The following is a 23,967-nucleotide window of genomic DNA, read 5'->3' as shown; positions in this document are numbered from 1 at the left end:
GGTGGCTTTGTCTCAATATTTACACTGTTCACGGTGTTCGTCAGTATTGTCACCACCCTTACATCACATCTGTTGCTGACAGGCCATCTAGGCTGCAATATTTCAGTGTATTCCAATGGAGGCTACATGGAACATGGAGACCTATCCAAAGGTTCGTCACTGAGTTGTCTGTTATGAAATCTACACAGCTGAAAGACCACAGGGATGCTGGAACATGATGGGAGTGAACTTTTTCACTTCTTCTATGAATACGTTGCTCGATTTGGTTATCTTCGTCCTTCCTATTCCCACGATGCTGAAGCTGCAGATCACTTCCAAAAAAAAAGGTGAGTGGTCAGACCGAACGCAATACAGCCACGGGACTCACAGCCTGAAGTGACATTGGTGCTGGCGTATGGTCTGGGTCTACTGGCACTTGCTTGCTCAATCATAAGGCTGCGAAATATCGTTCACTTTAATGGTGAAGGTGACTTCACTTATGTTGCATCAATGGTCCCAGTGTGGGGAGCGGTCGAATGCAATGCCGGCATTGTTTGCGGTATGTACATACTTTGTTATGGAACTCGCAAACTCATCTGCTGATGTGACCCAGCGTCATTTCCGTTCATCCTACCACTTATCAAGTGGATGAGTGGCTCTGTGGTTGCAAGCGCATCCGGCTCATGCCCGAACCCCATATCAGGAGCAGGTCACGAGCTCCGTCGAACCGATAAGAAGAGCTGGCAAATGAACTCTACGCGCCTGTCAGATTGGCATCGAATGCCTTCTGAATCCACAGAAAACATCAGAAATGATCACGAGTTTGTGTTCGAATCCCCAGAAGAGACGATGCGATCTGACAAGGAGCATGTCGGCAAGCTTGTTGAGCAGCGTGAGCTGCAAAAGGATGAAGAACGGGATCTGTACTTAGGCTGAAGGTGCGTGAGATGTTTGGAGTATAGCGCTCCATGATAGAGTCGACCAGACCAGCAATTGTTCGGCACAGGGAAGGAGTTTCAGGACCTAAGGTCTGACGGTTCGTTCCGGCTTACGCCAAGCCGCTTAGAGGTATATAGACCTCCTAACCGCTACCTCGCATCAGTAGCGGTTCGTCTCTAGTCTACGAAGGCAATATACTCTTACCTCAGTTATTCATGTGCATTCAGTATCTCATCTAACGATATGGCCTGACAGTAGTAATGCCTTTTAACGTTGAACGTTTCAACTATAAAGATAGATAAGCGAATGCGTAATAGGTATGCGCTGACAGCTAAGCGTTGATCGAAAATGTTGTTAGTTACTTATTTGCAGTGTATGTTGCAGCAGCACTGTAATAAAGTTGTCGTTTTGTGGGGGTCTGGCAAGAGTATGTTGTCCGTCTGCGAGCTTTGTCAGACAACTAAATTATGAAACAGGCTGAATACGAAGCCGATTTGGGTTCGATACGGTATATAAATTGTACTATGAAGTACAGTCACTGACGCAATCAATGAAGAGGGGCTCCAATGGCCTGTACACTTAAGGCGACGTTTCACATCAGACGGCTGTGACTTGACGTGTCTATCAACTATCAGCTACCTTGTACGTCGTGCTTCGTAAGGTCTAAAGAAGAAAGACGCTTCTTATTAATTTAGTTCACGTTAAAGAACTGAAAGTACTGTAAAAGAGCTTGAGTCGAGATCTGAAAATTCCAGCCTAAGTTCCAAATCTGTCCCTTATTTACTCAATATTCTTACGGTGCGTGTCTATACCAACAAAGCTGGCCTTATAGAGTTGCTCGAAAGCGTGAACTTTGATGAGGCTGTCTGCCCGTGCCGGACTATTATGTTGAAAGGTTGAGCGCGCGACTACCTCTACAGGGCCAGTTTCATCCTAACCCAGGGCGGCTGTAAGGGGCTACGTGTGAGGGACTGCGCAAAGTATGCCGATGCCTGGTAACAGGATTGTATTCGATGAAGAAGAAAACCTATCTACGGTGGTGCGATATCTATATACGTTTAGCTTGTCGTGGCATCTTGAAGCTTCTAGAATGCCGAGGAGGCTCCGGAGGTTCCACCTAGGATCACCATAGCATCCGGGCTCTAGCCCGTTACATTACCCCCCTCCTTTGTCTAAAGCGTCTGGATGGATCTCGTTTGAGCTGCGGCGGAATCCTGCGGGAAGGAGTTTTGTTCTAGGGTCTCGATAAGGTTCCGTGAACTGGTCCCATCGAATTTTCGCTTCAGTATTCTCCAAGTTCTCTTTAGGCTCTATTGTTGGCAGGTGGTAGCCCTTCCACTTCACCTCATACCACCATTTGGTTCCGCGTCCACGCCGCCGACAGATTTCTGCCAGGATATCTTCAACTTCCCACATATCTGCACCGTCACTATCTACCTGGATCGGTAGCGGTTGGTCATCGTCTCTTGACTGGCTTGGTAATGGGTCTGATGATGCTAGTCTTAACCGGTCAACGTGGAAAACATTGTGAGGGCCTGGAAGTGTATTAAGGCGGACCGTGTGGGTGTCTATTACTTCAATCACCGTGTATTTCGCGCTTCTCCAATCGAGCTTCTTTGATCTCCGGCCAGTAGCAAACTGTTTTCCTAACCGTAGCCATACTTTGTCGCCAACGCGTAGTTGTGGGGCCTCTCGGCAGTGTCCATTTGCTTGTCGTTCCTGTTCTTGCTGTGCCTCTGCCATAGACGCTTGTGCTAGTTCTAGCAGATGACGCGATCTCAAGTTGCGCACAAACAAACCAAATCGGCGTCTAAAGTTTGTTTAATTTGCTTACTGACAAGTCTGGGTACAGTTAACTTTAATTTTAGAGAAGAACGCGATGTTCGTCTGTAGAAGCGAGTAGCAACACAACAAACATAGAGGGGTCGTAGCCGTGCTTTGCATATGTTCACAGCCGAAAAAAACTCCGCATCTTGCACATCGCTTGATAGTGCCGTGGACGCGACGTCAGTGCTAAACATCCGGATACATCACAAGTTAAGCCAACGAAAGCAGACGCAAGACAGTGTGCTACTGTTATTGAAACGTTGATTATTTTAATGCGACCTTCTAGAAACGTTGATTCAATTTAGGGAAACACCGGAATCCAAACCAAACCAGATCAGATCAGATCAGAAGCTTCTTTGTTCCTGAGACTGGCCGTAACTCAACGGTGCATCATCACTTGTATTGATCTTCACCCCATTGCTATTGAAGCATCGCTGGATGATTGACTTGCTGACTAGATAGACCTGCGGAAGGCAAACAATGAAGATGCTTACGTAGATCTCAATAGCGCACCAAAACGATACTGGAACAGTTTCGTCTGTCAATGTTATTAGCTGGTGCGTATAGGCTGAATAGACGGGTAAGGGAGGGGCAGATGGAGTGCAGTCGGCGCTAGAGCGAAGAGCACAGGTGTCATGAACGTACAGGTGAAATTCCAAGTATAAACCGCTGTGAGCGTGATCACAAGTCGTACAATCGCGATGATTGTGACTCTATTCGTGGCGAGTTAGTTACAAAGAGAGCAGTGTCTGTAGACGAATAACGTACACGAATCCAAACGCGAAGACAGACACGACTTCGATTTTCCTCCACCATTGTACTTGCAGCTTTAGAAGCCTCGGAATAGGCAGCATGATTACGACGAATTCGATGCCGAGGTTGAAAATGCTAAAGGTGTAGTTCAGGGCTTGTCTGTCCACATGACACGTTGGCGGGTCTGCTGAGTTCGTTGTGCCATATTCCTGGTACATTCGCCAGCGATAGGATACCGGCGAGCATTGGAAAAGGTGGGCGAGAAATATTGATACCATAGCTGTTGCGCATATAGTGATCAGAATGTAGGTAACACTTCGAATACTCCCGGTTGGAAAAAGGCGGAGATAGAAGCAAAGAATGGCCATTTTGGTGGAGAAGGTGAGAATGACGAAATTCAATTCGCTGAGGTACACATACTACTAGGGTCAGTCTATGAGTCTCGGTTACGTCAAACTGAAGTGTTGGTAAATACCCTTGCAGCAGTTGTGATCGTACTAGGTTGCAGCATGTAGATGTCCTGCCCAAAGCCGTAGTGCACCACTGCGTGCAGGTCAGCAAGAGCTCTTCAATGAAGGTGTAGGAACAAAGAGGGATCGGCAAGGATGGTAAACCCACTCGTCAACAAAAGCGCAAGCTGACACGCTGCTAACGGCTACGCAGTTGTCAGTGTTGTGTCTACAAAAGTCTCTGCATGCATACCGTGATACCGAACACTACCCAATCATCTGCACCCCACTTTATAGAGAATGGGGATATGCGTGTAGCAAAGCGCAAGCATACAGCAAGAAGAGCGATGATTGCTGTAGTAGTTACGGTGATCGTTATTGAAGATGATTGGTTTCGAACTACGGTATCGCAAGCTATGTGGATCGAATATTCTCCCGCTAATCTCAGTCAAGATTACTGTAGTAGCAGAAAGATTGAGGGCGTCTGGGTTTTCACTGACCATAAACATCTAGAACAGAGCAATACATATCAAGACATCCGCCAAGCTGATATGACATAGTTGGGATGCTGCATAGACAAGCTTGGTCGGCCGGAGCACATCCAGTGTACTCGAGAAAAGCCAGACTACATGTGCGCTAGTGTTGTCAATCGTTAGTAGTTTTTGGAGCACAACTATCCACTGACTTTCCCACGGATAGTAGCGCATTTGACCAAACGAGGAACGACAAAATAGACCTGAAATGAACCCAGTGCACTGTACTTACAGAACATTCCGGCAGGTCGTCCAAAAACCCACCAGTCGTTATATTCACACGAAAGGGCGCCGGCGCAATTTCGTTTGCAAGACTTAGGGAAAAGACCGAGAAAATCCAGTGTGCCAGAATCAGAACCGTGACAGAGATAGCCATAGCGCCTTGAGGTATTGATCAAAGTGGATTCTCAAGCAAGAACAAAAGTGGAGGGTACGAGACGAAGGATCAATTATGGGGATACTCCTGATATGAGCACCGGAACAGCGGAACTGAAGCACACCAGGGCTACAACATTGGCGTAAAACAGGTGAACTACCTCGTATCCTATGTCGCTATCGAACGCAGCCGAGCGAGGCGCATTAATACCAAACCTACCTTAGTTTAGGCGCTACAGAATGAGGCTGGACTACTACAGGGGTGTGAAGTTTCTCGGAAGATTTTTATGGAAGGGGGCGCAGAATTTAGGAGCCTCTCTCCATCTTTTCGGCATTTGGTACCGGTGAAACAAGAACGTTCTACAATGCTTGGTACCGAGTCTCCTACCGTGCTTCCGATTGACGAGCCCACCCACAGCCATTAAACGCCACTTTGCGCACACATGTCACTCGGAAAACGGCTTCTCCAGAGACAAGCATACCCCGCTCACCATACCCGCAGTTCACGTCGAAAGACCCGACCCGCCCGCGGCTGCCCGGTCACAGCGAAACATGAACCTCTGCTAGGCGTCCACGCGCATTGAGTTTGATGTTCTTCGCAACGCAGACCGCACGTGCGCGTATGTTGTCAAGGATCTTGATCATACATCCGGACTGCAGAAGACGGGGTTGGTGATACCATTGAGAACAGCGTGCGAATTAAGAACACAATCGGCGTTTGAGAAACAGGCACTGGAACAGCACAGCTGGAACGTGCTCGTGGTGATCATCAGTAGCTAGGAATGGGCGTGGGTGTCGAATACTGAACATTACTGGATAGTCGTGAGTAGCTTGCCCCTCTTACAAGCATATAGTCCCCGTCTCCCCGCCGGCACGGGCGCCTAGAGGCATTAACGACAAGTGGGAAGAAAAAGACCCTGGTAAGAAATAAACTCTCCGAAAATAATGCTTCATTTGCTGAGTTTCTTTATCAGCAAGAGGGTACGTAATCAAGCAAAAGCCACAAACAATGGCATCTACGAATTAGATTTTGTCGATCGCGAGCAACCGTATCAGGCTTCCCGTCTTAGGGGGTGGCAGTAATCAGACATGGGTTTACTCTCGCAAACCCATGTTCTTCCTTGGAACGGGAGAGCTACAGTTAGCCAATAGGCCCCAGGCTGCATGTCTGCAGCTGACGTTAGCGTGACGAGTCGTTCCAAGTTTCAAGCAGAATGACTCGCATCCCGGACACCACTTCCCGACGACTTGTGAGCCATCACAAAAGTCCTCCGCAGCAAGTCCGTCACTCCTCACAAGTGCGAGTGAGTCAGTTCACTCTTCCGTTCACTGTGCAAGCTTTGAGATATCACAGAAAATTGCGAAACGGTCTACGTCAGTATCGTACCACGGAGCACAAACGCTTGGTGCATGATGAGAGCTTGTGACAGGATGCCTTTCTTGTCTCACCTCCGTGTCGCTTTCAACGTGTTTGGCTAGTCGCGTGGCTGTTAAACTCTCAAAGGCATGGGTGTCCTGGAGCTGGGAACCGGATACTACTACACTGCTACTCCCAAACTATGCAGGCGAAGCGCGGTAGAGGGGACGACCTGGATCCATTGTACTGCCGTTTGATCAGTAAGGAAGACATCATATGATGGTTTCGGGAAGACAGGATCCAGCTGATGCTGATAAGTATTAGTAAACATCATTCGCTTCGTGCTTCTTTTTTGTTGTACTCGTTCAAAACTTACTCAAGCCAGGCTTTTCTATCATCGCGGTCTTCTTCAGTCTAAGAAAAGGTCACAAAGTGTAAGTGACGATGCCTGCCGGCCTCTGTATAGTCCAGTCAATATTATTGTACTGCTCTTTCCTTAGCTAGAATACCAGCCCGGACGGACAGGTAGATTTATCGGCCTAGACACACGGGAGAATTGTAACCCGAGGATTGATGGTGATAGAGTCATGACACGTCGGGATCCGTGTATGTTTAGCGACTGGGCGTTGGCGCAACCTCCGGCGATGCGTGCGCACAGAGCATACTGCGACTCAATGAGTCCAGATTCTGGTTTGACTCTGGTCGCAGTGCGATCCGTTGAATTGACTTAACACATCCTTGCCGTTTGAAATCTCGATGATGGCCGCTGCTTATTCAATGACTAAACTACGACTACCCCCGGCTCGGTTCTCTTTATTCGTTTCCGCGCTATGTAACAAGCTTTGATAATTTTCAGATATGTGAGTTAAGCGAAATATCGCATCGATCATGGTACTTGGGCGCGATACTCCTTGGAGCTTACTTTCAGTGAAGGATTCCTCAAGCTCGTTAATCTCGACATCGTTGGAAAGAACAGATAAAAACATTGCTTCCAGGTAGGATGCATTCTCAGTTGTTGTCATGGGCACTGCCGACTGTTCCGGTCTAGTATAATTTGAGGCACGGCCATGTTTCTGGCATAGGTATAACACGATCCGACTGCGCAGACATGAGCCAATATGTCATTCAAGAAGATTCGAACCCTGCAAAACGTGAGTTCAGTGCATTTTTTGCACGTACTAAAGCTGGTGTGCACGTCCGTTAGTGTTAGATAGATTGATGCTTGTTGTATCTGCCTACACTACCTTTCCGTTATGCAGATTCCGAGGATAGTGATACGTTTCCTCTAGATTGAGCATGACATTTAGTGAGAGTCGTTGATCATCAGGCAACATAAATATAATGTACATGGCACCGCTATGAAAACACGATATCGCTTCGCGGACTGGACATATCCTCGTATCTCTCTCTACTAAATTTCTTCACCAAGACATGTATCCATTATTTGTACCGTTGACGCTATTATCTGCTGTGTTCAGCAAAGCCGTAGCCTACCCCAAGTCCGTACCCGGTCCACATACCAGAAAGCTTGTTACAGTCGACATCCAAATCGCACCAAGCATTCCTCACGTCATGACCAAGGGCTCAGCTACAACTTCACCAGCAACAGAGCGCGTGTCTTACTTTGTAGCGGATGGTCTCGCCATCACCAACGGCGACATCATTTACAGCACCGAAGACGACATCATTCGCCACATGAACGCACAGAAGCGCTCACTCTCCTATTTCAAATGGGACAACCAATCCCTCTGGCCTGCCGGCCGCATCGAGTACAAATGGCAGTCTGAGCATGCGAAGGGACTTGGCAGGTTAGAAGCGTGGCAAAAGGCGACGAAGAGGTGGACGAACATGTTGCCTTTTCTGCAGTTCATTGAACATCCTGCCAATGATATATTGACGAATGATATTGTCACTTTGGTCCCGACCGAGGGACAGGGTGCGTGCTTTAGTCCGATTGGCAGGGCGCAAGGGAAAAAGGCCAATCGGATCATGCTCGATGACGATTGCGGCGGTGTCGGTACTTATACTCACGAACTTGGTCATAGTAAGTGGTCTCCTTGCACTTGTAATGCTTCGTATGTTCTTAACGTCGCCTAGCCCTTGGACTGTATCACGAGCACACGCGTCCCGATCGCGATGACTACGTTATCATCAACTGCAACAACGTTATGGAATCGTCTGACGGGTCCCCAACAGATTGTAGCCAAGACTGCAGTGGCTATGGGTGCAATTTTGCTAAACTTTCTAGAACTGAGGCAGACTGGTCGGGCCCGTATGACTCGCTTTCCATAATGCACTACAGCCCGGACGAGTTCGCAAATGGAAACGGACCAGCTATCGAAGCAAGATCCGGCGTGGCTACCCCCCGGCGTCATACGTTTCCCACAGCGCAAGACGCTAAGAGGATTTGTCGCTTGTACGAAGAGCAGTGCAATGGCGTATGCGGAGATGGCGTGACTGATCCTGGAAATGGAGAAGAGTGCGACGATGGAAACAACTTTGACGGGGATGGATGCAGCTCTAGCTGTAAGCGTGAAAATTGAAGAGTGTGATCGGGTAGGCGTACACCTGACAATTTATTAGTGTGTTGGGTTAGAGGGCGTTTGTTTAGATCTTGTTTTCTTTAGCATGTAGACCGACTGCCGCAAGGTATTTCCTTTCATGCATAGTGTTCTTTTTATGTCTTCTTTGAAATTCTAAACGGCTTGGAGTAGACAATAAGGATGCTCGTTCTCGGCCATTGCACTTTACTTTACTTCCGACGCTTCGCCTCCTTCAAGACTCTACCTTTGGAGCTTCTGCAACACCGCGTCTCCAAGCCGTACCTAAGTCCAAATGCCAGAGTTCGCAACAAGCAAGTAACTTGCAAGCCTTGCTTGCTTAACTTGGCTTGGCACCAAATTAAGCAAGTCAAGTTCATCTACATAAAAACATCAAGCAAGTCAAGTTCACCTAGAAAACTTGCTTGGTAAACTTGAATAACTTAAGTAACCTAATAAGATTTTTGTTGTTGCAGGAAAATAAAATTGTGATAGGATTTTTGGTGTTGCAGTAGGTGGGCCTATGCTTACGATACGGTACGTAGTTAGCTTACGTGCCCTAACACGTTGTGATGGGCTGGAGCCCAGTTGGTGAATCCTCGATGATATCTCGGTCACGTGCGCGAGGCGCACTGTCCACAGAACCCGGGTGCCCCCCTGAGCACCCGGATTCTGTGCAAGCGAGCCCGGCCGAAGGTTATCCCGAGCCGCCGCCCCCTGAACGACCTTCAGAACCCTAGCTACCTGTAGTTCTCTTCTCCATCGAATACAACTCCAGTATACCTGTGCGATAGCTCCCCGAGCGTAGCCCCTTACAGCAACATGGGTACCTAAATAGCCTCTATAATATAAGAGATATAAGAAAACCCACTATAGCAAAGTTATATGTCTATCTTAGAGCTACAAACAAGCTATAAACCGTTCAGATTAGGTAAGTATACGCGGAGGTATCGCGGTTTTAGCTACCCGATGTGGAGACCCAACTTACCAGCCTAGGCCCACCTACACTATTTATATCACGTACCGTCGTACATCAATACAGCGCTTAGATTGGTCTTAGCATTTGCTTTCTATTTTGTTTTCCTTTATAGATCTTGTCTACATTACACACAGGAAGGGACAGCGCTGCGCTCTCTTCCCACGCGGAAGGTGGTGAAGTGGGGCTTCGCTTGCTGACCTCATGAGGCAGACATATATTGTATAGAGCATTCTAGCACTGTTTTTCCTACGGAACGAAGTTGATCCCGTTCTGCCCGTACCGGGCAACTGGTGTTGCGTCTGGGCTATACGATGGGTGCGGCGCTCAGTGTTCAAACATTCGGGCCTCCTCACTGCCGGGACCCCACTTCGGATTCGCCTTCGCCCTAGTGAAGAACTAATCGTACGCCGATGTAATTGGCCGCTCACGTGACGTTACTAAGCCTGTCGGTATAACCCTCCGTCGAAATGCCGCCTTGATTCAAGCAGGAGTGCCGACTACAACCCTGCCTACTGTTGTCGGTTCATAATACCCTGACGAGGCTCGATGGCGAAGATCCAGCCGGGACTAGAACGCATTGCCGTGCTCCTAAGAAACGTCAACTTTCCGTGGCGCGCTATCCATGTGGCAGGCACCAACGGCAAAGGCTCCATTTGCCAATATGCCTCATCCTTACTCGAAGGGAGGGGTCTCAAGGTCGGCAAATTCACGTCACCGCATCTAGTTGATAGGTGGGTTGTCTCTTATGACGTCCACGTCTGCAGCTAACAAGCCTAGATGGGATTGCATATCCATCAACGGGAAGCCCGTTGAAGAGAAGACGTTTCGCAAGGTCGAAAAGCACTTTCTCAAGATCAATGCGAGCCGCGAAATCGGTGCTTCTCCCTTCGAAATCTTGACCGCCATAGCTTTCACAATCTTCAACGACGCCAATGTCGACGTCGGCGTGGTTGAGGTAGGCATGGGCGGTAGGCTCGACTCAACCAATATCCTCAACAACCAAGCCATTTCCGTCATCTCAAAAATCGCTCGGGACCATGAAAGCTTCCTCGGAAACACCCTTGCAGAGATTGCTTTCCATAAAGCGGGCATTTTAAGGCCCAACGTCCCCTACCTCATCAACCCAGCAAACCAGGCAGGGGTCGTCAACGTCATCAAAGACTACGCCACGGAGATCGGAGCAGGTCCCTATCTCTCCAGTCGCAGTTTCAACCTCGAAAACAAGTTGTATGGTTCATCGAAATGGAATCGCATCCGCAGGGCCATGGCGTCCTTCCAAGAAGAAAATGTGAAAATGGCCGTGGTTGCAGTCATGCAAACATTGGCGAGCATGGAGCAGGCCGTGGAACCCGTAGATATTGCCAACTCGCTGCTAGCCAATGTGAAAGTACACCATGGGCGTTTAGAGAACGTTCAAGTTCCTCCAATCTTTAGCGATCCAGCCGAGGGGAGGAATGGCATCTTGGTAGACGGAGCTCACAACCCCGATGCTGCTATAGCACTGGATGACTTCGTCCGAGACAACTTGAGGCTAGGGAACACACCCAGCAAAGACCGCCCACAATCTGGATGGCCTGTCACGTGGGTCCTAGCCATGAGCGAAGGTAAAGACGCGCGCGAATATCTTGCCAAACTGCTCAAGCCGGATGACAAGGTTGTCACTACCACGTTCGGCCCAGTCGACGGTATGCCCTGGGTCAAGCCCATGGATCCTAGGATATTGCTCGAAATCGCCAAGTCTGCCGAGCCACAGATCACCGGTGTACATGTACCTATTCCTGGCGCGCTTCGAGCGCTTAGTGCAGCAAAGTACATGTCGCAGCAGCTGGCCCCTTGGGCACCTATTGTTCTGACCGGCAGTCTCTATCTCGCGGGCGACTTTCATCGCGAATTGCGGCCACGGTGTTCCAAAACATGGTGCTCGGATAATAATGAGGTGACCGCAGCCGACAGAGAGGCGCTACTCAAGATGCAGGCTCAGGAGTGTGAGCGTGTCAGCGCTGTCCTAAACTCTGGATTCGGGCTTGGCAACCTTGAGACCGAGGAACAAAGCAGACAGCAAGACGAGATCGATGTCTTCATCCGCAAAGTCTAGGGTCTCAAAATAGAGGGAAAATGTCCTACGGAACAGCGCTAAGCAGCATTGGGCACGTTCAGAAAAATCCTGCTAGGCAACCTCTGGGCGCAGTGGAACGCTTTGAACGCGATGGGGAACAGTGCAGTACATATTGCATTCCCTACCTTCTTGTCGACTAAAAGCATTGAAATGAAATAGATGGCAACCACAGTACATGTATCTTCTACAACGACTTGCGCACTCTTACAAAGTGCATTTATAAGACTCCGCCTTTGTCACATCTAAACCGGCAGACAAAAGGCGCGCTTTCTCCGGGTAAGGGCACAGAATTCTTTCGTACTGCGTCCCATTTGTATCCTTGAAGTTGATCGGCAGCGTGTCCGGAATGACGCCTCTCTCCACCCAGTCGACCAGCGCTTGGAACGTCGCTGTAGGCTGTCCTCCTACTCCACCAGCACAGTGCGCTAACCCTGGGACTTCGAAGTAGCGGAAGAAGTCCTTGACATTTGGTGTCTGCTCTGTGGCACGATCGTAGTATTCGTTGGTTCCTTGTCGAAGAATGAGACCGTCGGCCTTCAACGTTATTCAAGTCAGCATAGAAATAATGCGTGCGCGACAGACTCTAACGAAGGAAGAGGAGATTGCGGGGTTGTAACCTACCATGCCATGATAAGTAATCATTTTGCCGCCCGCATCGCGAAATGCAGAGAGGTCAGTATCAAACGTCCCAATGATCGAGTCAAACTCCTGGACAGAAACCTGAAATAGGCGTGCGTATTCCTCAACTGAGGTAATCTTTGTATAGTCCCAATCAGGATCCTTCTTGACCATGAACTTCAGCCAGGCTTCTCCGAGTCCAGTAGGCGATCCTATACAAGTTCCATTCAAAGTGCAACTTGTCATCGCTAAGCCCAGAGCTGCAGTGGTGCTCTGATCTCCAGTGCCACTAAGTCGAGATTGGTAATCGAGACCGTAGTAGAGGAAATCTCCACTAGCTTTTCGGGGCCCTGTCCAGCTAAGGTTGGCGATAGTGGCAGCTGCGTTGCTGATCGTAGTAGTTTCGTTATTGCAGTTAACAATCTTACCAACCATGGAGAAGGGATCGAAGGAGCAGGCAGCAGGGTCACTAATAATGCCATCGGTGACGCCATCCTGTGGATCGCAAGTTGCAATGGCACCAGCTGTGACCGCGTCTAATTCGCATTTTGGGGGAAATTGCCCGGTGAGCTCCATCATGACCTGTGGCCACGAAACCGCAGGAAAGAGACGAGCCCAGTTAAGAGCTGGTGCCGCCGCGGCAATGCCGTCATACGCTTCTGGATAGCGTTGGGCAAGCATCATTCCTTGGCGGCCACCTTGTGAACAACCTGTAAAATAGGAGTACTCCGCAGGCTGGCCATAGAACTCCTTAATGAGTTCTTTCGCAATGGTAGCCTAAATGGGGACTTAGTGATAGCCATTACAGCTCGAAGTCTCTTCATACGTACCTGATCCTTCAGAGATACGGAGGCAAAGTTCTGGAGAGCATACAGGTTTACATTTCCTGGACTGTTCAGAGCCCACGGATCTGGTTCAAGGCTCAGGCCGATACCCCCATCGGTAGTGGTTGCAACATAGCCGTTTCCAAGAGCTCCAGCCATGGCAGTATATGACAGAAAGAACCGACCAGCGACCCAGCCGCCACCTCCGGTAGCCTGAAGCCGTCCGTTCCAGTTCTTCATTGGGAGCCATGTCTCAACATTGATTGTGTCGTTCTGACCGGGATGCGTGTATGTGACGGTGACGTTGCAGTAGTCAATGTTTCTCACACTGATGGAAGGGTTGTTGAAATAGTACTGATCCGATACTTCGGAGGAGTAGTTTAAAACGAGGTTGGCGGAAAGATTCAGGATCTCGGCACCGAATACCGTGGGATATGCTATGGCGCTTGCAGCACACGCTGAAGCTGGGATAGAAGAGACGTTCATCTTGCCAAACAGGAATGACGATGAGCGGACACGTCGATTGAAAGAAAAGGCAAAGAGGTACTGGACAAGAAATCTGCAAGCTTGCATCTTTATATCGAAGATGCTAAGGGACGCGAATTGTACCAATTTACCGTCTAACCTGCTAATTTGGCCAAACGCTAGTAGGGGACCTCCCATTGATCATGTACATAGTCCGCCGGCCGAATCGTGGAGCGCTGGAAGTGGAGCGTTTACGCGTTAATCATCGCTCGTATACATCATACGACGTGTTTGGAATACGAGAGATGCATGATCTCACAAATTCTGAAAGGCACTTAGAAAGAATCGAATGCAACGCTAGGCTTCAGTATCGAGAAGAGCATTATTTTAATTCTGAGATGCAGCACAGCCTCAATAAGCTTGTTCTCATACCGGCAAGCAGCTAAATGCCCTCAAACAAGGTCCTGAAGCACCTTGTTCGGCCAATCGAGCCAGTCTAACCAATACGTGCCAAGGAACCGTGTGATCTCGGAAATGAGCATCTGACCTGCATTGCGTACGAGCCATATGTGACGTCTTCGATGGAGGAGAACCGCGTAGTGGCAAAGAATGATGAGTGCCTCGGGCCTCCGTTTCATGAGAAGTTTAGTGAAGACGCCTGACAGCAAAATAGGCCAGGTCCAAATCAAGCCTGGAGCACTCTCGGGAGATGTCTCTCCTATCGATGACGCAGACTGATAAACGAGCTGTAGACTCTCCACAGCTTGACGACAAGCTTGCTCGGATTCTGGGCCCATAACTGCGTCGTCAAGCAGGTTATGCAATCGGTCGGCGACGAAGGTAGCTTGCTCATGAGGTTGTAAAGAGGCAGTATGTAATGCGCGGTCCGCACGACTAAGCACAGACGAAATGTTGGAGTGCAACAGCAGCTGCCATGATTCACTAGTAACGGCACGCACGCCCCGGTGAAGATTCAGAAACGTAACGAACCTGTCCAAAAATCCACCTGCATCCGTTTCCGAGGCTGTGACTGCTTCCCCGAGGGTATGAAGGCTGAGAAGGCTCGAGAATATCAGCATAGGTGCACAACTATCAGTCGTGATCTCGGCCAAGGAGCTATTAAACAGACTTAATGCTTCGGTTTGGAGCAACGTGTAAGAGGCTGAAGCCTTGGTTAGTAGTACTTGGCCTGTGGCCTTCGTTATAGCTGGTTGGGATAGGCTGCAACCCTCGGAGCGTTGTCGGGGCTTCATCGGCGCTCCACGGACCCTTAGAAGTTTCTCGAACCTAGCACTACGTGATACATAGACTCAGCGCAAGCGTAGTGTAGCTTCTCTATCGAATTCATTACTGTTATACCTTGCACTTATGGTCAACCCATCGCACTCTTACACAACGTGGCTTCCTCGCGATAATGACTCGCTTGGGAAGTCCTTATATGGCTCAGATGCAGAGCAGAAAGCGCCAGCATTTGATACATGGCATACGGGGCAGAGAGCGCAGTAGGCATAATAGCACGAAAACTCTCATGATCAATACTCCCTCCCTCGTAAACGCTCGGACCTGTGTCGAGGATGAATTGGCTGAACAGCTCCATGTGGTGCATATTGAGAGGCGAACACAAGGCGTCAGATTGCACTGATGGCGTTGTCGTGGAACCTAGTCGAGAGATGGAGGCTGCGGATAGTGAAGGCGTTGACACGTTAGAAAACAAGCCTAAGGAGGCTGGCAAATGGGGGACAGTAACGGGTGTGGTGGTGGTTGAGTCGACAGTGGTGGACAAGGACGAACGAAAAACCGGGACCGAGGATGATCGAGCTGTGCTTGGCGATGAAGATTGATAAACGCAGGCCCGAGAAAAGACCAAGCAGTTGGCGCAATTGGGACGGGCCCAGTGTGTCCAACAACCAAGTTACTTGACTTGCTTGCTTGACATTACTTGATTACGTAACAAGCAAGTAAAGTAAAGGCTCATTCAAGCAAGCACAAGTAAGGATTTTCACATTACTTGAAGTAACTTCAAGTTGCTTGACAGAATTGCTGTACTAGGCATGTCGAAGATGAGTTAGGTGACGCTAGCTAAGCGAACCAATTATGATTTCACCGGGTGGCACCCGGCAAAATCGTGATTGGCTGGAGTCGCACTGGGAGCCAGATGTGCCGGGAAAAATCTGACACCTCCAGTAGAATTTGGTAGCCTTGTAACTTTATTTACAAGGCTACCAAATTCTAAGCTTATATGTCTTCTCACCTGTTCTTTCAGCCTCGTGGAAGGTCTACACGTTCTTCTCTGCCTAAAACCCCCTCCGAGCCCCCTAGCTCTACCTCAGAGAGCCGCTTAGGAACCCCAAGTTCGGTTTCAACTCCAACCCATGAGGCCTCTACACCAATCACCCGTGAAAGAGAGCTGCCGACATCTACTCAATGCACTTTCCATATTGAATGGGACAAAATTCGCTATGAAAGAAAGCCACTGCCATTAATTCGATATCGTCAGCCTCACAAGCGTACCCTCAACTCTAAAGCCCAATCCTTGGCAATCTACAAACATGGCGCGCAGCTTACAACAGATGGAGATAACAAGTTCTGGCTCTGCAAGTACTGCCATATTGGTGGCCAGCATGATTCCGCGCTATTCAACAGTGGGGCTACTACTAGTATCATTTATCATCTAAAGCATCTGCACAAACTCGAAGAATTCGGCTACAAACGAGTGGCGTCAAATCCGTTCGATATGGCTAAGGGAACAACGAGCTCCATACCATATCTTGGAGGCCGGCGCTTGATGTTTAACGACTCTCAGTTCAAGAAAGAGTTTATTGACTGGGCTATTGATCTTGACCTTACCTTTCGACAAGCGACGCATCAACGCACCCGTAACATCTTTTCCAGCTGCCTAGAGGATATAGATAAGGTTCTGCCAAAAAGCCCGTCAACTCTTAGCACCTGGATTGAAGAGATGTGGGACGGTGATGGTGGGAGGCGTACTTGGCTGAAAGAAAAGCTCCATCTTACCAAAAGCAAGATCCATATCTCAACTGATACCTAGACGTCTGAAGAAGGAACGAACTATGTGGCAGTTGTTGCTCACTTCCTGGACGAGAAGCATAAGCTGCAAACAGCTCTTCTCGACTTCCGGCCTCTAAAGGGCCCTCACACTGGCGAGAACATTGCAAAGGTGCTGTCGACGGTTATCGAGTCGAACGATATACCTGCTACCGGTGGATTCTTCATGATGGACAACGCTAGCAATAATGACACATGTATTGAAGAGCTAGCAAAGCAGTATCCCACAGTCACGCAGCAGAGCCGCCTTCGATGCGTCGGCCATATCCTGAATCTCATTGTCAAAGCTCTCCTCTTTGGGCAGGGTGTCAGCAAGCTGGAGAAAGAGCTCTGTGGCGCATCCGACGATGAGCGATTTGAGATATGGAGGAAGCAGAGCTTTATCGGTAAGCTCCACAACTTCTGCGTGTGGATTAACCGGAGTGACCAGCGGCGGGAGCTTCTGAAACGGTATATCCTGCAGGCGTACAATCAAGGCAGCATCGAACAACTCTACACTAGGTTATTGGTCGACGGCGGCGTCCGCTGGAACTCTGTGTATGCCATGATCGAGAGAGCTCTCAAGCTCCGCCACGCAATTGATCTATTCTTTCTCCACTATAGTCATAGTGGTGAGGGATACGATATCTCACAGGATATAATTACTCCGCATGATTGGGTCAATTTGGAGCAGTTCTTCAATATCTTGAAACCATTTAAAGACCTGACTAAACGCATGGAAGGCCGGGCTAATAAAGCTGGCCTTGAAGGAGCACATGGCTCACTCTATGAGACACTGGAGTCTCTTGATATCCTCTTTAAGAAACTCCAGGAGGCTGGAAATTTCGCAGACGATCACCCTGAGGAAGTTTCTGAATACTATTCATGCGCCATTGATACTGCCCGCACCAAGCTTGAAGGATACTACACCCTTACGGATGCTACGCCAGCGTACCGATGCGCCGTTGCCCTGCATCCTGCGAACAAATTTACCTATTTCGAGCTCGAATGGAGTCATGAGAAGAAATGGATCGCTGAGGCAAAGCGGGTAGTGCAGGATGTGTACGCACGCTACGAGGAAGCAGCTGCGGAAGTAGACATAGCTGAATCAACACAAGAAGAGGATAATGAGGTTACTACTGATAGCGATACTGCGCTTGATCTTTTCCAGCAAGCTCGGAAGCGTCGTCAGCGGCTCGCCGCTATCTCAACGTCTGTTACGCGAGGAAGGAAGCGTACAAAACTCACCTCTGAGCTTGATGAGTTTATGGCTAGGGCTAATAAGGCCGATCAGGATGTCGAGGATCCTCTGGAGTGGTGGGTTCACCATGCATCTGATTACCCTGTGCTCTCTAAGATGGCGTTTGATTTGTTCAGTTGTCCGCAGGCTTGCTAATCAATCAATCTCTTGGCAACATTGTTTCAACATGTTGTTTCAATGTCAATTCAACTGGCCTACTGCTGCTGACATAAGCAATCGCAATTCAACTCAACTTTACCCCCAGTTGATTGACAATAAGTTGAGATGACTAGTGCGCCGCATGCTATTGGCTGCGTCGCTAACCGAGGACGTCTTAGCTTTCGTTTGGACGCGACACGACGCGACGCGTCAACCGGCGCATCTGCTAGCACATCTATCAAGCATCTCATACATTGTCATGGATTTAGATATCGTCGACGCCTCCTCTATCGACACCCACTTCCGTACTGTGCAGTCCGGGCCACCCACCTCTACAGAAGCCCGGTTCGAGCCGTCTGCGTCCACCCATTCTCTTGCAGATGATGACCACTACCAAGATATCGTCTGGGCGCGACTACCGGGCTATATACGTCCACCAACCAGCGACAAGTTGCGCGCTTGGTTTTGGAAATACGGTTACTATGTTCTGTCAAAACTTGGGGGGTGTAAGAGTTATCGTATTGTCAAGGTGAGATCTAAGACTAAGTACTGACGCTAATTAGTCATGCAACATCAGTCACATGATCACTGTCTTCATCGCCCATCTTGACACTCCCCCTCGATGAGGGCAGTGCTCCCCCTTGATGCTGTCGGCTATGCACAAGTTGTTCCGTGCTCCGGGAGCCGTTGCCTTAATCATCGATCCTCCGCAAGCCAACCATCCGTCGAAAGGACTCAAACTTCGTCTTGCCTAATGGCTTGGTAAGTCCATCTGCTGGGTTCAACCCACCAGCAATCCATTCCATCTTTACCAGCCCCTCTTCCACCTTCTCTCGTACGAAGTGGTACCGGATGTCCACGTGCTTGGTTCTTGCATGGTACATTGGGTTCTTGGCCAGGGCCAGAGCCCTCGATTGTCTCCGAGAATGCTCACTGGCTCCGGCGTGCTCGATTGAGAGTGGCCAACTCGTAGCTGACACAGCAGTCGTTGCAGCCATATTGCTTCCTTCGCGGCCTCAGACTCTGCGATGTACTCGGCCTCACAGCTGGACAGCGCTACAGTGGTCTGACGCTTCGACTTCCAGCTGATGGCGGTGCCGGCAAATGTGAAGACGTAGCCCCCAGTCGATCGGCGGTCGTCGTCTCTTCCCCAGTTCGCGTCCGTGTAGCCCGTCAGAACGTCTGGGCGATCTTGCGTGTCTATCACCAGGCCGTAGTCACTGGTACCCTTCAGGTACCGAAGAAGCCTCTTCAAGGCCGCACGGTGTTTCTCTGACGGGTTGGCGGCAAGCGGCCTAGCTGACTGACCGCGTATGCGATATCGGGGCAGTACACAGCATCAAATACATGAGGCTACCAACCGCTCGCTGGTACCACTTCCGATCCTGCGAGTCTGACGCCTCTTTACTAGGTTCCAACACAAGATTCTCGTCCATCGGAGTCGCCACAGAAGTGCAATCTGCCATGCCAAAGGTCTTTAGCACCTTCTCAGCGTATGCGCGCTGGGTCAACTTAATCTTACTGCCCCATGAGGTATCTTCGCGGATCACCTTCACTCCTAGATAGTGGGCGACTGGACCGAGATCACTCATCTTGAAGTGCTCGGACAGAGCGCTCTTGACGGATGCAATCTCCTCCTGATCCTTCCCCAAGATCAAGAGGTCATCCACGTATGTCGCAATTACCAAGCGTTTGTCTCGATTGACGAACACGCTTTGGTCTTCGGAAATTGCTACAAACCCCATGGGCCGCAGCGCCTGGCTTAAGGTAAGGTACCAAATCCGAGGAGATTGCTTGAGCCCGTACAGGGCCTTATTCAGCTTGCAAATCTTCCCAGGGTACTGATCCTTAATATTCGGTGGTAGTTCCATATAGACGTCCGTGTCGATCTTGCCATATAGAAAGGCTGTCTTGACATCCATCTGCTCGATCGACCAGCCCAGCAGGCAGGCCAGAACGAACAAAAGTTTGTAGCTCATCGGCTTCACCACCGTCGCAAATGTCTCCAGAACATCGACGCCTAGCTCTTGTTCAAAGCCCCGCGCGCACCATCGGGACTTGTAACGAGTGACTTCTCCATCGGCGTTGGTCTTGACCTTGTATGCAAACTTGCCGGTGAGAATTGACACTCCTGGTGGAGGATCCACGACATCCCACACCTAGTTGGCTATAATCTCCTTAATTTCTTCTTCCATAGATGGAATCCATCTTGATGCGTCCGCACAGGTAACAGCATCCTCGTAATTCTTAGGTTCGTATGCGTCACTGATCGCATGATCAACCACATGGTTTTCTAGTTTATCTTGATTCTTTTCCAGCGCTGACAGCGCCGCCAGACACTCAGTAATCACACTCCAGTCATCGTGGTCCACCGACACTAATGAATGTGCCACCTGGGCCTGTATGTTTTCTTCTGAAATGCGTTCCGCTTCATTCACCTCGCCGTCGTGGGCGATTAGCACGAGTCCTCCATCGATCGCAGCAGGCTTCACTGACAAAGCCGCCAGAGTCTCCCCTTCGATCGTGGAGGACCGTCGCCGCTTAGCCCTATGCGCAAGGGTATCTTGAATCATGGCTTCATCGCCATGGGCTGGCTGACGCGCGGTTTCGGGGACTTCTCCCCCTGGACCAAATACGTCCTCATTGAAGTGCAGATCTCGAACTAACTCAACTCGCTCGGTGCAGGTGTTCCATACGCGATACTGATGCTTGGCAATGCAGCCGAGGAGATAGCACTTGTCCGCCCGGGGATCAAGCTTTTTGAATTTTGCGTAGTCATTTCGGGGTCGGGGCTTCCAGCATTCACAGCCCAATACTCGCAGATGCTCTATCGGAGGTGGCTTTCCATACAGCCGCTCGTAAGGTGGCTGATCTCCAGGGTTGGCCGAGGTTGGGCAATAGTTGACTATATCGGTGACACTGATGAGGATCTCGGCAAAGCAATTTTGACCAAGATTCGACTCATCTAGTATCGCTCTCACTGCGGTGAACAAGATGTTCATGCCCCTCTCTGCGACCCCGTTCTGCTCTGGATTATATGGTGCGGTGGGCTCAACTCTGACGCCCGTTTCCTTGAAAAATTCGTTCAAAACACGATTGTCAAACTCTCCGCCATTATCTCTTCGGACGGCTAGCAGTTGGTGTTCTAGTTCTTTCTCAATCTGGGTCTTCCAGATCCGTAGTTCTCTTGCTGCATCATTCTTGTGTCGCAACACTCTCACCCATCTGTATCTAGTGTAGTCGTCCGTAATGGTGAGAGCGAAGCGATCATTTACTTTCTTCTTACCATCATATGCGTTGACTGGTCCCGCCAGGTCGACAAAGACCCGTTGTAGAGGCTTCGTGCTCCTTGTTCCAGAGTTCTTAAAGTTTCTCCTCTTCATGCCTGCTCGGCTACAGGATTCGCATGGCGGTAGTGGATCCTCTGCGCTTGATACATTGAGACGTCGTAGCAGCCTCCTCAGCCTCCCTTCTCCGAGGTGTCCCAACCGGCGATGGTGAGTCTCGATGGGCACGTCTGAGGGTATTGCTGTAAAGGCATATGGCTGCGGCCGTTGTTCTCGGGTGGCCTTTGCTTTCGGTCGTGACAGTACGTATAGGTCGGTGGTGCGGCAGTCAGCCGTGGCGATTACTTGTCCAGTCTCTGTACGTACGATCTCGAGGTCGTGGCCATCCATCATAAAGCGTATGCCTGCCTTCTCCCCTTCCTTCGTCAAGGTCAACGCTCGACAAGAGATGATGTTGAAGGGGAGACCCGGCGCATACGAAACGTTCTGGATGGTGAAGGTCTTGTTGTAGACTATGCCATTGACCTCGCAGGCAATCGGAATCTTGACCGTCCCGATACCAGCGACTGTCACGCCTCCACCGACCCCCATGACCCGCTTTCCGGGTGGTGCCGGTCTCATCGTCTCAAAAAGCGACTGTCTTCCAGTCACGTGTGTATAGCTTCCGCTGTCGAGGACCCAATCGTCTGGGGCCAGTCGTCCGTTGATGACACCTAATGCTAGTGGCAACCATGGGCCGTTGGTCTCTGCCCATGTCTCTGCCTCGACTTCCATCCACCATCTTGTACCCAACGCCACCAGTACGTGAGCAAGAGCAGTCCACTGGAACAGACATAGCACGTATGCGATGACCACACCCCAGTAAAGACTCTCCCCACGCACTGATAGTCAAACGGAGGTGGATCCTTGCACGAAGTCATTTTCTTCGATTCTTTGTTTCTTTGTGGCATTCTCTGGGTACGCTGCCTCCGTACCAGATCTCTTTCTGCCTCTATTTTCAAGTTGTTCACTGTACCATTTCGGCCTATATCTGGCGTTCTGGTTCATTCGATAACATCCTTCGGGCCCTGCGATGGCTAGGTGGCCTGTTCTCTGGCAGAACGTGCATCTCTTCTGATTATAAACGGTTAGAGTGATGCTGTCATCGTTGTTCATCTGGCGTTGTTCTTCTTGAATTACTTCTCGAGCTAAGGTCTGAAAGTCCTTTGGATCAGTGACCGAGACGATAGACTCATCTGAGCTCAAGACAGCAACCTTGTTGTCGAACGCACTGGTGAGTGCAGTGAGGAAGTGGGAGTTGACCTGCCATGCTGGCAGGCGATAGCCTGTGTCGACTGCCATCAACTTCTCCTGCACCTCCACTAATTTGTTTCGAAACTGGGTGACGCTTCCAGTACTTGCAAGCGTAGTGTTGAAGAACTCCTTGAACAACGACCAGACGATCGCGCTCCCACGCTGGCGATTACGCTCACTCAGGAGTGTCATCGCCTGTGAAGGCAGCTTGATGCCCTCACTCTGGAGTGATGACCCAATCGTCCCATCGCAGGCAGTATGAAGGATGCCCATGGCATTTCGACTCAGTCGTCTGAACTTGACTGATACTTTCTGATCTGTGATGGTCGAAAGCGCATCAAACCTGCCTTCGTACATCTCCCAGAGGTTATGTATCTCAGCCATGGTCTGGAACGATTTCTTCCACCCCTCATAGTTGGTGACGCCTACCAACTTCTTGAAGCCTGACTCGCTCACGGCTTTGCCAGCGCTACTCACTTTGGCGTGTTTTTCGAAGTCTAGGAAAGCCCCCACCAGACCATCTCCGTTTGAGTAGTCTGAGATGTCTTCCTGACCCTCGCCATTCAACTGTAGCTCCCCTGTCAAGTCTCTGAGTCTGCGGTTTTCCGCCCTCAATGCTTCCATCTCGTCACGACTTGCCGCATTTCCATTATCTCCACCTCCCAACTCCCGTTCTCCTCGTCCTCCCTGCCGTTCGCGCACCCTATGCCCAGTGGTGCTTCCGTCACGGTTGTTGCGACGGTTGCGCTCGATCTCTTCGAGCCGAAGTTGTTCGGCGGCGGTGGTATTGCGACGGGTAGGGCGAGTCGAGGACATCCCGGGAGTCGTGGCTGAGAAGGTTTCTTCGATAACTATATTGCGCTGCGCTCGTATCGATTGCTGATGGTTGACAGGTGCTGCGATGGAAGAATTTCTTACTTGATGTTTTGCTCTGTCTCAGAGCTGGCTCAGCCTCGCCTCGTCGTTTCCTCTGGGGTTTTATCGACGTTTCAGTCCTTCAAGCCCCTGGGTTTTGCTGTAACGACGGGTCTGCTCTTTCTGGCCTGATACATTGTTTTCGACGAGTTCAGGGACTTCCATTTGTCTCATCCTGAATCCCCCGCTTAAGTGCTTGGCGCTTCTCGCCTCTCAAGCCTGTTTTACCTCTACGCAGCTGGGTCAAGACCGCGAGGTTCCATCAAGAGGAAGC

General features: G+C 49.9%; 4 protein-coding genes across 4 annotated transcripts; 2 read left to right on the top strand and 2 right to left on the bottom strand.

Annotated features, from left to right (window-relative positions):
- Window positions 1-292: 292 nt before the first annotated feature.
- On the top strand, window positions 293-915 carry ALTATR162_LOCUS7032 (uncharacterized protein; the record flags this gene model as incomplete). Its single annotated transcript, XM_043314658.1, has 3 exons — window positions 293-326; window positions 377-538; window positions 593-915. The coding sequence occupies 3 exons, from the start codon at window positions 293-295 to the stop codon at window positions 913-915; spliced, it is 519 nt and encodes a 172-aa protein (XP_043170593.1).
- A 6,728-nt stretch (window positions 916-7,643) lies between these two features.
- Window positions 7,644-11,826, top strand: ALTATR162_LOCUS7031 (uncharacterized protein; the record flags this gene model as incomplete). The annotated part of the gene is made up of 5 exons (XM_043314657.1): window positions 7,644-8,256; window positions 8,310-8,397; window positions 8,461-8,738; window positions 10,363-10,462; window positions 10,509-11,826. 5 exons carry the CDS (start codon window positions 7,644-7,646, stop codon window positions 11,824-11,826), a joined length of 2,397 nt encoding a protein of 798 aa, XP_043170592.1.
- Window positions 11,827-12,051: 225 nt separating this feature from the next.
- Window positions 12,052-13,775, bottom strand: ALTATR162_LOCUS7030 (uncharacterized protein; the record flags this gene model as incomplete). Its single annotated transcript, XM_043314656.1, has 3 exons — window positions 12,052-12,381; window positions 12,430-13,242; window positions 13,296-13,775. 3 exons carry the CDS (start codon window positions 13,773-13,775, stop codon window positions 12,052-12,054), a joined length of 1,623 nt encoding a protein of 540 aa, XP_043170591.1.
- A 6,582-nt stretch (window positions 13,776-20,357) lies between these two features.
- On the bottom strand, window positions 20,358-23,594 carry ALTATR162_LOCUS7029 (uncharacterized protein; the record flags this gene model as incomplete). The annotated part of the gene is made up of 2 exons (XM_043314655.1): window positions 20,358-22,307; window positions 22,611-23,594. 2 exons carry the CDS (start codon window positions 23,592-23,594, stop codon window positions 20,358-20,360), a joined length of 2,934 nt encoding a protein of 977 aa, XP_043170590.1.
- Window positions 23,595-23,967: the final 373 nt, after the last annotated feature.

This window comes from Alternaria atra (genome assembly GCF_907166805.1).
Source record: "Alternaria atra isolate CS162 genome assembly, contig: 27, whole genome shotgun sequence".
Taxonomy (NCBI): Eukaryota; Fungi; Ascomycota; class Dothideomycetes; order Pleosporales; family Pleosporaceae; genus Alternaria; species Alternaria atra.
The sequence above is the reverse complement of the archived record's forward strand: the minus strand, read 5'-3'. Positions and strand labels throughout refer to the sequence as shown.